Below are 14541 nucleotides of genomic sequence, written 5' to 3'. Positions count from 1 at the left end.
GTGGAGGGTTCGTATTTTGGCCGGTGTTGGATCGTGGAGACTTGTTGGTAGCCATGCAAAGTGTTCCATTGAATTTTGGTAAAGATTCTTCTGTGGAATTAGTGTACAAGCTGGTCCATGAGTTACTTTATCGTTTAAAAATGAAATACACCTTTAAAGGAAGTTTTAATAAAAATTTTAAAACATTGTCGAAGCGTTGTCGACGTATGATCAAAACTCCCACCACGAAAATTCTCGTGAAAATTAGGATGAGAGTTAGGAATTGATAACACCTTGTATTCAGTTAGCCATCTCAGTCACCAGATGCAAACTGAATAGAAAATGTTTGGAGGTACATAAAGCTAGAATTATAGTGCAAAGGGTTGAGAAGTTACCAGAAAAATTTCAATCACCACAGCATTCCCAGAGAACAACTTCCAAATTTCAATAGTCTCACAGAACGAAGCATTCTTTTCCTCGATAAGGCTGCACGGAACAAACTGCACCCCTAATATCACTGCGCCATGATACTCCCGTACACAAAGGAACAGCGTTCACGGAGAGAATGGTAGGAAAAAAGGAAAATGTAGGCGTAGACACGGTCGAGTAGGTCGTCGCGATTCCGCCTATCGGCGGCTCCTTATTCACAGAGTTTGGTTTTCATTCACTTTGCAATTCAATCCGTCGAATCTCGCGGGATATTCCCTCGTCTCTGTCCCTTTCAACGTTCTCAATCGTCGTTCCAACGGCGACAAGGTTGCAGGATCCCAGTGTATGTGTGCTCGGGATCGTGACACCGTTCAGCTTATGCTCGCAGCCAGAGGCGTCGAATTAATGATTCCTCGCAGACGTCATTCACCCTCTAGCTACCCGTATAGCACCTGGGAGTATGGTAATTCGGTGTCTTCCGTGGTAACACGAGCCTCGAAACGACGACGAGACGATTGCCTCGTGGCTCGATTAGAAATCAAGCGGTTGTCTTCAGAGAAACTGAGATACAGAGAAAATTTCCAATGTTCCTCTCGTGTGTGCGTCGGTATAGACTTGACAAAGGATTGGCAAACTTGGCTTAAATATTGATGGTCGTTGATTTAATCAAGACAACGATATCTGTGGTGTCGTATCGGTACGAAACATACTTTCGAAACTATTTCTACTGACATTTGCAAAAAATTGCAAATTTAAGTGGAAAAATCTATCGTTCCGGGAATCAAGGCGAAAATGCACAAGAATCAAGGCTTACATTAAAGCGAAACTATGTGGAAAACAATTTCTCTAAATAAAACACTGAAATTTTCAAACCATTCCAAATTTAAATTGAAAAATCTATCGTTCCGAGACTCAAGGCGAAAATGCACAAAAAACAAGAATCAAGGTGTGGTGTCGTATCGGTCCACGGATACGGGACTTGGATTACGACGAATAGAATGTGGTATATTGAGAACTAACGAGAATCCGGAGTACAAGTTTATTTAATTTGCTGGTAAACCACAAATCTCGGCTTGTGATTCTAGAACAGACTCGGCTGATCCTTTTTGGAATATATGGTTTGGTGTTCCGAGGAAGACTGTCTCACAAATTGGAGGAGTACAGGAAAATGAGAGTTGGTGTAGGCGGAGTTAAAATCTGGGGGTAGAATATTGAAACGATGGAAATTCGGTGATTGGTCTTAGGATATTTGCAAGAGGATAGGGAAAGGATAAAAGTGGGGATGGAAGTTCGAGGCGGCTAGCGTTTTGGAAAATCCCAGTAGGAGAGGAAATCGGACATCAGAGAAGGAAAAGACTAGCTTGCTAATTAGAAAATTGGTACAATGGATAGTAAAAATGTGCCAAGTTGTCGTTCGGTAAACGTTTTACGGGGGTACGCTTGTCTAACGGTCCCGATAATCTCGGTCAGGGCCGGTTTATGGCTTTTTTTGGGAACCGTTGTTCCGTACGGAACAATATCTCTTATTTTTACAAAGCAGAACTCGTTGCTCGACGAAGAATTGAAAAAAAGTACAGGGATGAAGTCTGAAGAAAATCCATCTACCCTTATTCCATTCGTCTGAATTCAACGAATTTTCCAGCACGGCAATTCTCGAAAGTGTTCCTCGCCAGTTCCTTTACAAGGGCCAGCGACTACATACGCTGGAATATCCCCGGCTGCATTACGCATTCTTTTGCGTACGAATTCCGCATACAAAGCAACGCACCGCACCGTTTTATTCATGACGTTTACGTTATCCTCTGGTATTTCACCGGTAACTGACGTTTGACGCCAGCGAAATCGATTCCTGTTTATACGAAGAACGCGAAATAACGTCTCCCTTGTTCGCAGTTCTGCCCGTCGATTCACCCCTTGGGTCGGGGTCCTTTAAAAATTCCGACTCTTCGCCTAACCAGGCTCGAATACCGAGATGCTTGAATAGACTTAGGCCAGGCCGAGGTTGGCCTAAATTTTCAGGGTAGAAAACGTAACTAGGGGAGTATGAACCTGGCCCCGGGCGACAGAAGGTCTAGGATCGGCACTGCGTCGAGGAAACAGCCACTCTCTCTATACTGTATAGACACGTGCATGCACGCGAGAACGAAAATACCCGACGTGACCCTCGGGCTACGGAACACCTATCGACAGCCCTTTTCACCCTGGCAAACTTCCTTGGAAAAGTTGCGAGAGCAGCGACCGACTGAAGACTCGCGTGGTTCTTGAGTGAAACGAGCCACCAGAGTTAGGTGTTCCACGAGAGGACGTTTGTCTTTCTGCCGTTTACTTTGTGCGTTTTCGACCGAAGAATGGTGGAAATAGGGAATTGATAAGATAGAGAAGTATGGTAATTTTCTGTAGGGACACAAAATTTTACAGTAACGTTAACTGCTTGAAAATTTGGGCCCAAATTTTGTCTCAGACTGGAAAGTGTCAGTGGCAAGTCTTTTTGAGGATCGAGGAGACCAGTTTTAAGTTAAAGGAGTAATATAGTGGCTAATCAAAGTTCACATTTGAGAAAAGCAAAAGATAGGCAAGTATTTACGAAACGCGAGGAAAGTACCGTTTATTAAACCTTGTAATCGAACAGGAAGAGCGATACCATTTTTCATCTCACTCCAAATACACTCCACTGTGATTATAGCATAGTTCGTAAGTCGAACAACGTCTAAATTATTATCGACACGATTGCAGACTCCACGTTTCATCACTCGAAGCGAAATTTTGAGGTTAGGTGGTATAGAAATTACAGAAATTGCTCATTTAGAAAATATTTCCAGAACATAGATGCAAATTCGAGTTCTAGATGTAGCTAAGGATAATAATTTCCACGTAAGCAAGAATTGGTTAGTTTAGAGGATATCTCGGTACTCTCTATCGCGACAGCCATCTTGTCGCTTCTTGCAGCGTGGGCTTTAACTCCACGTATATACATATCGACGTACTATCGAACATGTATCCAGTAAGAAGGTAGGATTCTCGGTAGGGAACCTGAAGAAAAAGTGGAACATAGTTTGATCCTCCCTGACGATGTATACACAGTATCACCGATGGTGATGAAGTAAATCCAGATGCTTCCGATGCATCCCCGATTTTTTCCGCGAATCCTGTGCTAATGTTTGCTTAATGTACGTGATAAATCCCGCTCGCTCGATTGTGGATTAACGAACGACCTGGTTGCACGATGGAGGCGTCGAGTTTGTTTGTCGTTGATCGTTCTATCTGCGTTGGTGAGAGATAATCCTTCCCTGGACTGTTGAAAATTGTCGTATCACGGGAAAAAGAAAAGTCTTAAATGAATTATTCCATTGCAAAATCAACCGATCCTTCTGAAGATCATTCTGATAACAAACTGTACAACTACTCGTGGTAATCAGCATTAATTTCATCCTCGAGACTTAATCCTGACGTGCAAACTATCAACTTAAAGCAGTCAATTCCACAAAATAATCTATTCGAATCACCCGCATACCAATCTACGAATTAACCTGAATAAACAAAATCTACAACCTCGGTTAACATATTTCACCGTTTCCCATAATTTTTCACAAAAAATACAACGATAAGGAAAGATAACAAAGTCCCAGTCCCCTTAACAATTTCCCTCTACACGCAATAAGCGAGCACGCGATTCAACGTAGACGAAGAGGCGCACGGTTTTCATTCGAGCCTTTTCCTACAACTCGGCCACTTCGCCAGCCGTCGTTAGCCACGACGACTTTCATCCAATTTCCCCTTGTCTCCTGGAGAGAAGTTCCGTGCACGACACGACTCGCGGCCGCCACTTAAATCGAAGTGCTGGTTTGCGCGATGTCCAACACCCACGAGACCCATTGTAGGCCTCAGGATTGACAACGACCTCGTCCATCGCCGCTGATTTTCCTCACATCCCTCCATAAACGACGTCAGCGAACTTCACGATCCCCTCGTCCACCTGCCAGTCCCTTCACGCGAATTAAATTAATCTTCGACTTTTATCGCAACACCTGGCAGACAACGTTTGCTTCAATTTTGGATTGTTGGAGACGGATATTCGATAAATTTGTAATAATAACGGGTATATTTAAGGATCAAGTCTCTACTCTATCTCTGTTACGCTAACTCTTTAATTCGCCCTCTTTTATTATCGCTTTTTCTATTTTTCCAACTCTTTCACTCTACGAGGAAATTCGCAAAACGCATTCGGTCACGTCCTCCCAAATTTTTGAGCGGTCACGCGGTACCCTCACAATCTCGTTACAAACACCTTTCATTCGCACCTCTATCGCTCCGGCTCAGGTATTCTTCGTTATCGCTCGATTCGAATCTATGGTACTCTGTCATTGTCGCAATAATCTATGGAAAAAGGCTTATATTATCTTTCACCTGAAAGAAGCTTACCGTAGTTTCAATTCAAAGGCGTACTCATACTGTGAAAAGCGGGAATTTCGAGTGTTTCATCCCCGCAAGAAGTGAAACGTGGAGAATTGAATTTCTCCAGGTAAACCATACCTGAATAATGTATCCTCCTGAAAAGTAATATTCTCCGAACGTTTCAAATCCTTCTTTCCGTCGTCTGTATACGAGCTCAGAATTGAGTATTGTCCACTTCGCGATACACAAAGCGCGGAATTTTACAATCGAGGGAGAGACAAACGGTAGGCAGAGGAGAAATGAAGTATCGCGGGACAAACACGGGGACCTGTTAACGATACTTATGTTAAGGCGTATCCTGTAGCCGGATTTATGGCAGCGAGTCAAGTGGTCGCCGCCGCAGGCAAATATCGTTTCCTCAAAACACCACAAGTGTTTATTGCGTTGCCTGCGACACTTAGTCCCTAGGACCAGACCCTGCCATAGATCCTGGAGTCTCCGAACGGAAAATAGAAAAGTGGCCCACGACTTTTGCCAACGTCGATGGGCCACTTGACTTTAACAAAGCCTAGAAAAGCGGAGATTCCACAGGATTCCCACGCATCCGTCCACCGAACACCTTCTCCGGTCATTGTACACCCCATCCTAAGATAACGCGCTAAGGGCGAAATGGATGGAAGTTGCAATGCACCGGAGTAAACTGATTGGTGATTTAAAAAAGGAAAAATCACCAATCAGGGTGTTTTTAGGAAAATAGGAGTCTTCGTCGAGGGAAACCGCCGAGACTCCGGGAGAAACACTTGGCCACTCGCAAGTGAAACACCTCAGGACATTGGACTCGCACACATTTAACATTTAAGAACTCGGTTACATTGCATTACTGTTACATAACAAACTGTGTTGCAAATAAAGAGTTATTTGCTATATAATCAGGCTTCATGAACATTGTAGCAGTCAACAGGGACCTGTGTCGCGAAAATGTACCGTGTACGTACTTAAATAACGTACAATACACACGGATCTCCTGTATCAAAGAGTATCTACATTTGAACGAGCACGGTCGCGTTAACGCGACGAGCATGCAAGAGCAGTCGAAATTGCGGTATTAAATTTATTTTGGTCTCGTAACTCGGACAAACCGCAACGGGAACACGAGTAGTCGCAACAGCACCAGCTGCAGCACCAGCAACGGGGAAAAAAGCTGATTAAATTTAAATGGTTCGCGACACAGGGTCAATCGAGATCATTCGCGACGAGAGGAGAGAACGAGACAGATAGATGAAAACAAAAAAAAAAAAAAGAGAAGTGAGAAGATTCGTGGACAAATAGCGGGAACATTTCGATACGCTGAAATATTAGTTCGTGTCGAAGCCTCTAAACTCTTGACCTTTTTTGCAAAATGGCACACATCCTCGTTCATATTTTTACACGACGTAGCTTCGTTTTTCTCCTCTTTGCCGGACGATCGAACGAGAGAACTGGCCACTTGAAACTACACGCGATATTTTCGCGAAATGGAATACCGCAAATGTTCACTTTCAACTGTAGAATTAAAGTACTTTGAAATTTATTAAAACAATTTTGTTTGGAAGTTATCGCTGCTCCGCGGTCACTCTATCACGCTCTGATAATATTAACGTTACAAACAGGTTTTTTAAACAATTGTTTACCCTCTAAGTGTTTGCTTTAATACACGTCGATCGAGTAATTTTTCTATTCGATATTTCGAACTTCTCTCTGCAAAGTTCCCGATAAATTACGAAGGATATTTCTAAAAATTTGTCACTCGTAGCAAAAATTCACTTAAAAAGTTCACCACGTTGGCGTTTTCGCTATAAATTCGCCTAAAAGGACGTGTTTCCGGCGTTGCGTGCGGAAGAATCGCGTAGTTTCCAGGGCGAGGCTAGTATCTCGAAGCCACAAAAGGAAAAGTTGAAATGTCATGAGGCAACCGCGATACGGACCACTGCGTAAAGCAAATTTGCTCGCCTCTGGACAACGCCGCGGCCTTTATGGCGCCGTGGCCACAACAACGACGGGGACAATGCCTGTTATACGTCTCGATTTTGCTGCTTTGTCGATGCACGCGTTTCCACTCGAGCAGATGGAACATCTGCGCAGAAAACCGTGCACGACGTTTCCGCTTTATGGGACTTCGCACGATGCTGGAGATCCATGGTATTGGATACGTGAAATTTCCCCGTCGAATTGTGTAGAATTTTCTATGAGTGGATCTTAAAATAAATTAGATATTTTGCTACTCGTTGAATAATAATGAAAATTATTGTTAAGTTTGTAGTGGGTTCAACTCTGCGATTTTCGTGGAAGATGAGAAAGTGTGAAAAGTATTATTTGTTCCAATAATACTTAAAACATATCGGAATATGCAAATAAAATATGTGAAATATGAAAATATTGTATGTGAAGAAATATTGAAAATATGCCACAATGGAACCTTTATTATGATTACAAGTTTTCACACTTTTAGTAAACTTGGTCGAAAGTCCAGTAAGTAAATTCTTAAAAAAGAAGAAATATGCAAAATAAACGGCACATGATTAAAATCCTCTGAAAACGAAACAGATTTCTACCTTAGGTCCCTCTCGTTACCAGTTTCCTATAAAAAAAAAAAAGCAATACATTTGCACGAACATCTACAGTTTAATTCGAAGTTTGCCATACTACGACGAGGTAACTCTACAAATTTATTCCACGGAAAGGATGGTATTCTGATTCGTGTGTGAAGAAGCTATTTCCAGGGCTGATTGAAGAAGGCTGTAACCGTGACGATAAAAGAACTCGAAAACGTATGCCAGTGTGTAAAAGGTAGCGACGGGTATCAAAATTTTACGCAGCAAGGACAAAATGGATCACTGTCGAAGTACTGGCCATCGTCGTGCAAGAGTTCGAAAGTAGCGAGTTGAACGTAACTAGAAGCGAAAGAGCTTCCCCATAAACCTGCTCCATTCGTTTATAGGATCTAAAGTTGTCCTTCTTTTTTTTTTTTCGTGAAGGCAGTAAAGACGTCTAAGGACAACCTTAGTCCTTTCTGAGTTCCTTAATGGAGTTTCCAGTTGTTCTTTCCTCCTGATGTTTATTTATCATGGTAGAAACGTCCGGTAAGTTACGAAAGGGGATTGAACACAGAATCCTATCCAACGTGAATATTCTTCCTCCTTTCGCAACGATAACTAAAAAAAATGTATCTCCGAATTCTCTCGAACGAATAATAGGGCTCTTTGAAGTATTATAATCGTCTCGTCTAAGATGAAAGCCAAAGGAACTTGGAAAGTCTCGAGGAAGAGAGAGAGAGTATCTAACTCCATCAACAACACAGGAGCACAATGCTTCCGCTTACGTTGTATACAGAGAAGAATAGAACGAAGAGAGCAGCAGGCGTTTAAAAGAGCCATAAGGCGTTTCTAAAGCCGCTTCCGGCGTGCCTTCGTCAATATTGAGTTTCCCCGTGATTACATAATAAAGTAAACATCGTTTCAACCCCTTTATCAGGCGCTATCGACCGTCGCTCGAATTAGCCCGATGCAAGTCATGTAAATTAGCCACGGCCGCAACTCAGAAGGGACGCATGGCCTACTACTCCCTCGGCCGCTGCCGACGACAGAATGGAATATTTGAAATATTAGCTGGTCGATCCGCGTGTGTGTCTGCTAACCTCCGAGCGGTTTACCCGTAGCACCCCTTTTTGCTACGTTAGATCCATGGTCACTGGCGCGACAAAACCGCTCGCTAGCTCTCTCCCTCGTTCCTTGTTCAGCCACCACGTGAAAACGACGCGGCGCTCTCTTGTTACACCGCACAGGAATTTCAACAATTTTTCCTCTTGCGGCAACTTGCGTTCTGCCAATTCGCGTGCGCCAGGTGTAAAATCAATTTGGGAAAATTTGGCATTGATAGCGATGTATGTGACTCGGAGAATGTGAATTTTGAGATTTTTGCAGAAATAGGGTCCGTAAGTATTTTTAATCTAATTTCATTATTTCACATTGGAAAGTCGGTTATGTGATCGGTATTCAAGTATTAATCAATTGCTGGTGATATAAGTCAAGAAATATGAATTTCGAGATGTTTGCAGTATTTTTGATCTCTCGAGAGTATACTATATGATCAATATTCAAGTATTAATGTAAAGCTTTTCGTGTAAAATTAATATTTCTTGAGTTACGCAGCGGCCTGAAGAGTGGTAGAAAATGCCCATTGCCCATAGTTGTTGGAGATAACAAGTAGAATAGCTCGATGATAAGGGAAACATGTTTTAGAGGACGTCTGCAAGTCAAGAGAAACGATATTCTTTGCTTATCTGGCGAGGCACAGTCTCGTTCTGCTTGTCTGATATGTTATTGACTTGTTCTACTTGTCTATCGAAGAACTGTCTTGATCTACGTCATTCTCTCCGTGTCGCTAGATATTACGCTCGATTTCGACAGAATATCCTATTATACTTTATAAATAAACTATCGTTTCACCGTGCAAATGTAATTACGTACATTTACAAGTTTATTACAGCAGGTTTCGTCGAAAACATACCGAATGACAAATTACGCTACACCAACGGTGTGTTGGGACCAGGGATTTATTAAAATTGATACCTCCCGGTTTCCGTTACAAATTTATGAGATACCCGGTGATGGAAGATCAGAGACGCTCCCTTTTGTGATTGAAGCCAATTATGGTAAAAGAGACACTACATCATCCTTAGCCAAGAAAACACGAACATCTATTCTCCGGCTGTAATCTCGATACTAACGCTCCGGGGAGATACGAGTGGAATCAGTCAATTCTCAGACCTGAATCTCCGTTTAATTCGGAAAAACCGACGGGAATCGTGAGATGGTAAATGTAATTTTCCCGGAGATAATTAACAAGAAAATTGACGAGAAATTTCACTGAAAACGTTGCCTGGAAAAATGCCAAGGGTGCTTTTTTCGTGGAATAATTTGTTGTGGAGGTTTGCGGCAAATGAGGATTGACAGAGTGACTGTAATAATAATTCGACACAACTCGTGATGCAAAGACGAGTGGTAGCCAACTCTGGCGACTGTGATACGACTCTTACAACTCTAAAATAACTTTGACGACTCTCAAAACGACTCGTACAACATTCTCTGCGAAACTGTATCTCCGACACTCCATCTGCAACACTTGGACGACTCATACAACTCTTAGACGAATCAAGAAACACTAACTCTATCTGCAAGAAAACTCTTCCTTTGCCATTCTTTCTTCTCACTATAAAAACACGCTATTTTGAGATTTCCCCGCCAAAATGGCCACATCGATGGACCTCCGTGCGTCGCAGTCGGCTCTCGCTTCCTCCTTCAAAACTCTCAAGCATTCTCCCGCCACTCCACTAACCACCCGTGATCTATTTAAAAAACCAATTCCAAAATAACTGCTACAATTACAGCATCGTTAGTTTCACGCGAGGACAACTTCAACATCCACCGTCTGGAACCGAATTTCCAGGGAAAACGCATCGTGCACGTCTCGCTCGCATTTTTCGCCAGGCTAATCGTCACACGAACTCCTTCAGCCTCGCTCAAAGGGGACCCTCCTCCTCCAGTCGACGCTTATTTTTACATTTCACGGCGGAATCGTTTCGTCTCCTCCCTGAGGGAGGCGCGGCTCGACCTCCACGGAGGAAACATCGAACACAGGTGCCACGGTTAACAAAATCCAAAACCTTGTTGTCTCGAATAAACGTGAGCAGACGACGGCCAGGCGCGACAGGAATTCCCGATACACGGCTAAATAGAGAGAGAATTTGGAGAGAGGGAGAGAGCGTGCGACGAGCTCGATCGAGGCTGACGTTGCAAAGACTGTGAAGAACGGAAAGGAGAGCCCGGAAGTGGACGAGCAATTTTCTGAATAACTCGATTCACCGAGCGAGAACCGTCTGCGACCTGGCAACGATGATGTATCGTTTTATAACAAAGGGAATTTATCAACGTCAATTTGTCGCGCTGGTAACTACACACGCTCGCTTGAACAGTCTCTGTGTGTGTGTAGAATGTGTCGCGTGAGAAAGGAAGAAAGAAAAGTAGAAGAAGGATACTTAATTCTCGGCTCGCGACGTTATCGTTCAATTATGTGAAGACGTAATGGAACGAGGATTAATTACAGATACCCTTTCCCGTTCCGTAGTTTCTGCTTCAACGTCGCGTTTTTTTCCACGCGCGTGGAATTAAATTGTCCCGATTTGTCGTGACTCGAACAGATTTTTCATTTCCTCTGAAGCTTGGCTGTGACCGTAGAGAACAGCGCGAAGGTACACTCTCTCGCTGTGTGTAAAATAGGTTCGTTGTGTGTTAAGAGACTGAGTGTTTCACGAGTACGTGTGTGTTTGTATCCGTGTGAAAGGTGGAAATATGGTTTTCTGAACTTGCATATCAGGGAGAATTACGCGTTGCTCTAATTTCGGTGACCAGGGGTAGGGAAAAAATGACGGTGCTTTCGAGTCGTTCGAGAAACCGGACAAATGTACGACGTGTCGAGCGGAAAAGATTGATTAAGGTTAAATTGAGTTATTACGTTATCGGATTGTATCTGAACAGCCGTATCGCGGGTTATGTAGAGCGTAACAAAGGGGTTCAAAGCTGGGGAAAAATAATAAAGGACGACGAGGGGGAAGGAAGGAAAATCGATGCCACGGACTTGATAACGCAAACAATTATCCGTGTAAAAAGCAACGATAACACTGTAGAGAGAGAGGGAGAGATAGGAGATGATCCATGATGTATAAATATAACAGGAATTTATATATACTATATACACATATTTATTAAGAATTCTTTTCGTCCAGTTTTAAAAGAATAAAAATTTCTAAAATGTCGATAACAGATTGTTCCTTCTTTATCGAATTAGTAAGAGAGCGTGAGATAAGATTAGAGAAAATTCGTATCAAGTAGAATCTATAGTCGAATTCGCCCTACTTTACGCGTCCGTCCACCTGCTCTCCTATTCTACTCGTTTGGCCAAGCAACCTTGCCTTAAGCTCAGGCGTCGCCGTATTCTACTTACCTGTTCTCACACTGTTCCATTCTACCACTGCACCACTTTCCGTCTGATAAGACACCGTCCAATTCTCCTTTTCCGCTCGGACACCGTGTTTCCGTTCCACTTTTCCACTCTTCCGTCTAACTCACGGTAATCAAAACTTACCCTTAACCGCTCGAACTGCGCACGTTGATTCAAACTGTTTGACCCGAATACCCCTCCTAAAATAAATACTTCCCTCGACCACTCGATGTACATCAATTACGTCCTTTTTCTTTTTTCCCTCCTTGTTTAAACGAAATCTCCGCGCTTCCTTTTATGATCAAAGAGCTAATGGGGCAGCGAATTTTGAAGAGTAAAAGTACCTCGATACCTCGAGTATCGAACGAAGAAATTTCAAAGTGGACGCGAAAATTTACACCGCTCCCTAAAACACGACACTCAATAACCGTGCAAATGATCGAAATTACAGTCAGCCCGCTGGACGTGAAGATTATCGGTGCAAACCAGCCGCTGTCGGCGGGCAAGAGGTACGAGCTGCTCTGCATCACTTCCGGTTCCAGGCCGCCGGCCAGGGTGACCTGGTGGAGGGACGACCAGCTTTTGATAGAGTCGAACAAGACCGTAAGTAGAAGCACAACCACGGACAAACAATATGGGTCGTTCAACGATCTCCCGCCTATTCCCTGGTCGAGCGTAAATCGTGGCCGCCTCTCTTCTCCCCTGCCTCTAAATCAGTGAAATATCTCGCGGCTCGAGATATATACATGTCTGGTTGGTAAAACTAGAAGCCTCGAGAAACTAGAGAATTAGGGGGATTCGCGGAGAGACCTAGAAATGTACGAACCTAACTCGAGACGACCGTTCGCGTGTATCTCCCGGTTTTACCCAACGGGAGAGACCGGTCGCGTGGAAACCTACGTGCGAGAGTTAAGAGCGGTAACGTAAGGTTGTTGGCGTGAGATTCGATTTACCAGTGTAGAGGAGGTACCGAGCACTGAGCATAATTTGTAATCCTTAGCCACAGTGTCTGGCATCTTAAAGGAGACCGTAAAATAGGCGTTCCTCCGGCCGCGTGCGTATACACGTCCGCGTTGTTCTGTTGTGTCGTGGCGCAACGATAGCGTGCCGGGATATCGTTATCACCACGTGCGGCACCGGTGGCCCACACGCGGCTTAAGCCACGTTAAAAGCGCCATTAGACGGGGAATAATTTAAATCGAAGCGAAACCAGTGACGTGATAACGCTCCTCTACGGCGAAACTCTACGCTCTCGTTACAGGCGCGTAATTAAGGCAAATTGGCGGGCCGCGTTCGGCACACTGCAACGACCGTCGATTAATTAGCCCACGGACGAATGTCTTTCGACGAAAAACAATGGCCGGACGGATACTGCCGGGGATTTCGAGGCAATTTAAACGGGTTATCGGGTGGATCGTTTCGTACAGGAATTCTTGATGTTGCCGAAAGGTAGGCGGGAAGATTTCGCGGGGATTTTCTAGGGAATAGAAGAATATTGGACGCGACTCGTCGGATCGAGTAAGAAAAAATATGGATGCAGGATACTAGGTGATGTAAGCGTGTTAGCGTAAAGTGAAACTTTCCGAACTGCAAGATTCTCTAGGATGAAGAAAGTAGAAGAAGAACGATCTCGTTTCCCCCGACGTACTCCTATAGATTATACTTCCTCCCCGTATTTCTTCTTACGCCTCATCCTCTTTTGTTTAACTTTCTTATATAAGCGGCGGAGCAAAGTCTCGCGAAATGAGAAGCATCGACTTTGGAACAATATTTTCTCTGTTTCCTTCCTCCTCGCCGTCTTCTTCCTCCTCCTTTCTTCTTTTACATCCTCCTCTTCCCTTTTCATTTCCACCGGTCTCTCAATCTCCGTGTTCCAAATATTTATATTTTCGTCGACTAACACCGGGTAACGGGAAGACGGAAAAAATCGAGCTGGATGAAAATGAAAATTTATAACGCGCGGGTGAACGAACGACGAGAACTCGGTTTGCCCGTAAAATTAACATTTTGTTTACCGAAACGCACGAGCGCGATAACCGGCGTAATTGAGAGATCGAATAAAGGGGAAAAAGGAGTGAAGAGAATGAAAGAGAGAGAGAGAAACTTGGCAATTTTCCCTGAAACGTTCGTGGAAATCCACCCTTCGATACGTTCGCGGTTAATGATAACATATTGCTGTATTATCATTGGGAACGATAATGGGAAAAAGTGGCGGGAAAGTTTCGGAGCTCCTACTGCTAACGATAAATCACCAGATACCGCGATTCGTCGCTCTCTTATTCTTCTTCTACTTCGTTAAAATGCTACTATTACGGTTAATGAAGTCGGTGAAAGAATATAAAGTCATATCTCCGTCAACGCCACGACCTTTCACCTGCAATTTTCCGAAGAACGATAACCGAGTGTTCTAAAAATATTCCGCTGAATTTAAGAATTTCGACCTGCAAGCGAAAGGAGATTATGACTTCTTCTTCGTTTTTAGTGAGATATAAAATAATGAGACAGGTTAAACTATCTCTCTGTTACAATACATCCACGTGCAGGTCAATTTCCCGGGAGTTCAGTGTCGTAAAGCGTACCATAAAACTAAACAGATCCGCCGGAAACTATCTAAGTCTATGGACACTTTGGGCCAAGGTGACTCTAAACTAAGCTATTCCCGCGAAATAACGCACCAGAAACGTCCTTTTCTAAGCCTACATCGGC

General features: G+C 43.6%; 1 protein-coding gene across 1 annotated transcript in view; it reads left to right on the top strand.

The window, feature by feature from the left end:
* LOC108572866 (hemicentin-2-like) overlaps positions 1–14541 on the top strand; it is a 77224-nt gene that overhangs the window by 44982 nt on the left and 17701 nt on the right. The window contains exon 6 of the mRNA XM_017935185.1: positions 12287–12438. Within this exon, the coding sequence (XP_017790674.1) occupies positions 12287–12438 (152 nt within the window). The remainder of the gene's footprint in view (positions 1–12286; positions 12439–14541) is intronic.

The sequence above is a fragment of the Habropoda laboriosa genome, unplaced genomic scaffold (genome assembly GCF_001263275.1).
Source record: "Habropoda laboriosa isolate 0110345459 unplaced genomic scaffold, ASM126327v1 scaffold102, whole genome shotgun sequence".
Classification (NCBI taxonomy): domain Eukaryota; kingdom Metazoa; phylum Arthropoda; class Insecta; order Hymenoptera; family Apidae; genus Habropoda; species Habropoda laboriosa.
The sequence above is the reverse complement of the archived record's forward strand: the minus strand, read 5'-3'. Positions and strand labels throughout refer to the sequence as shown.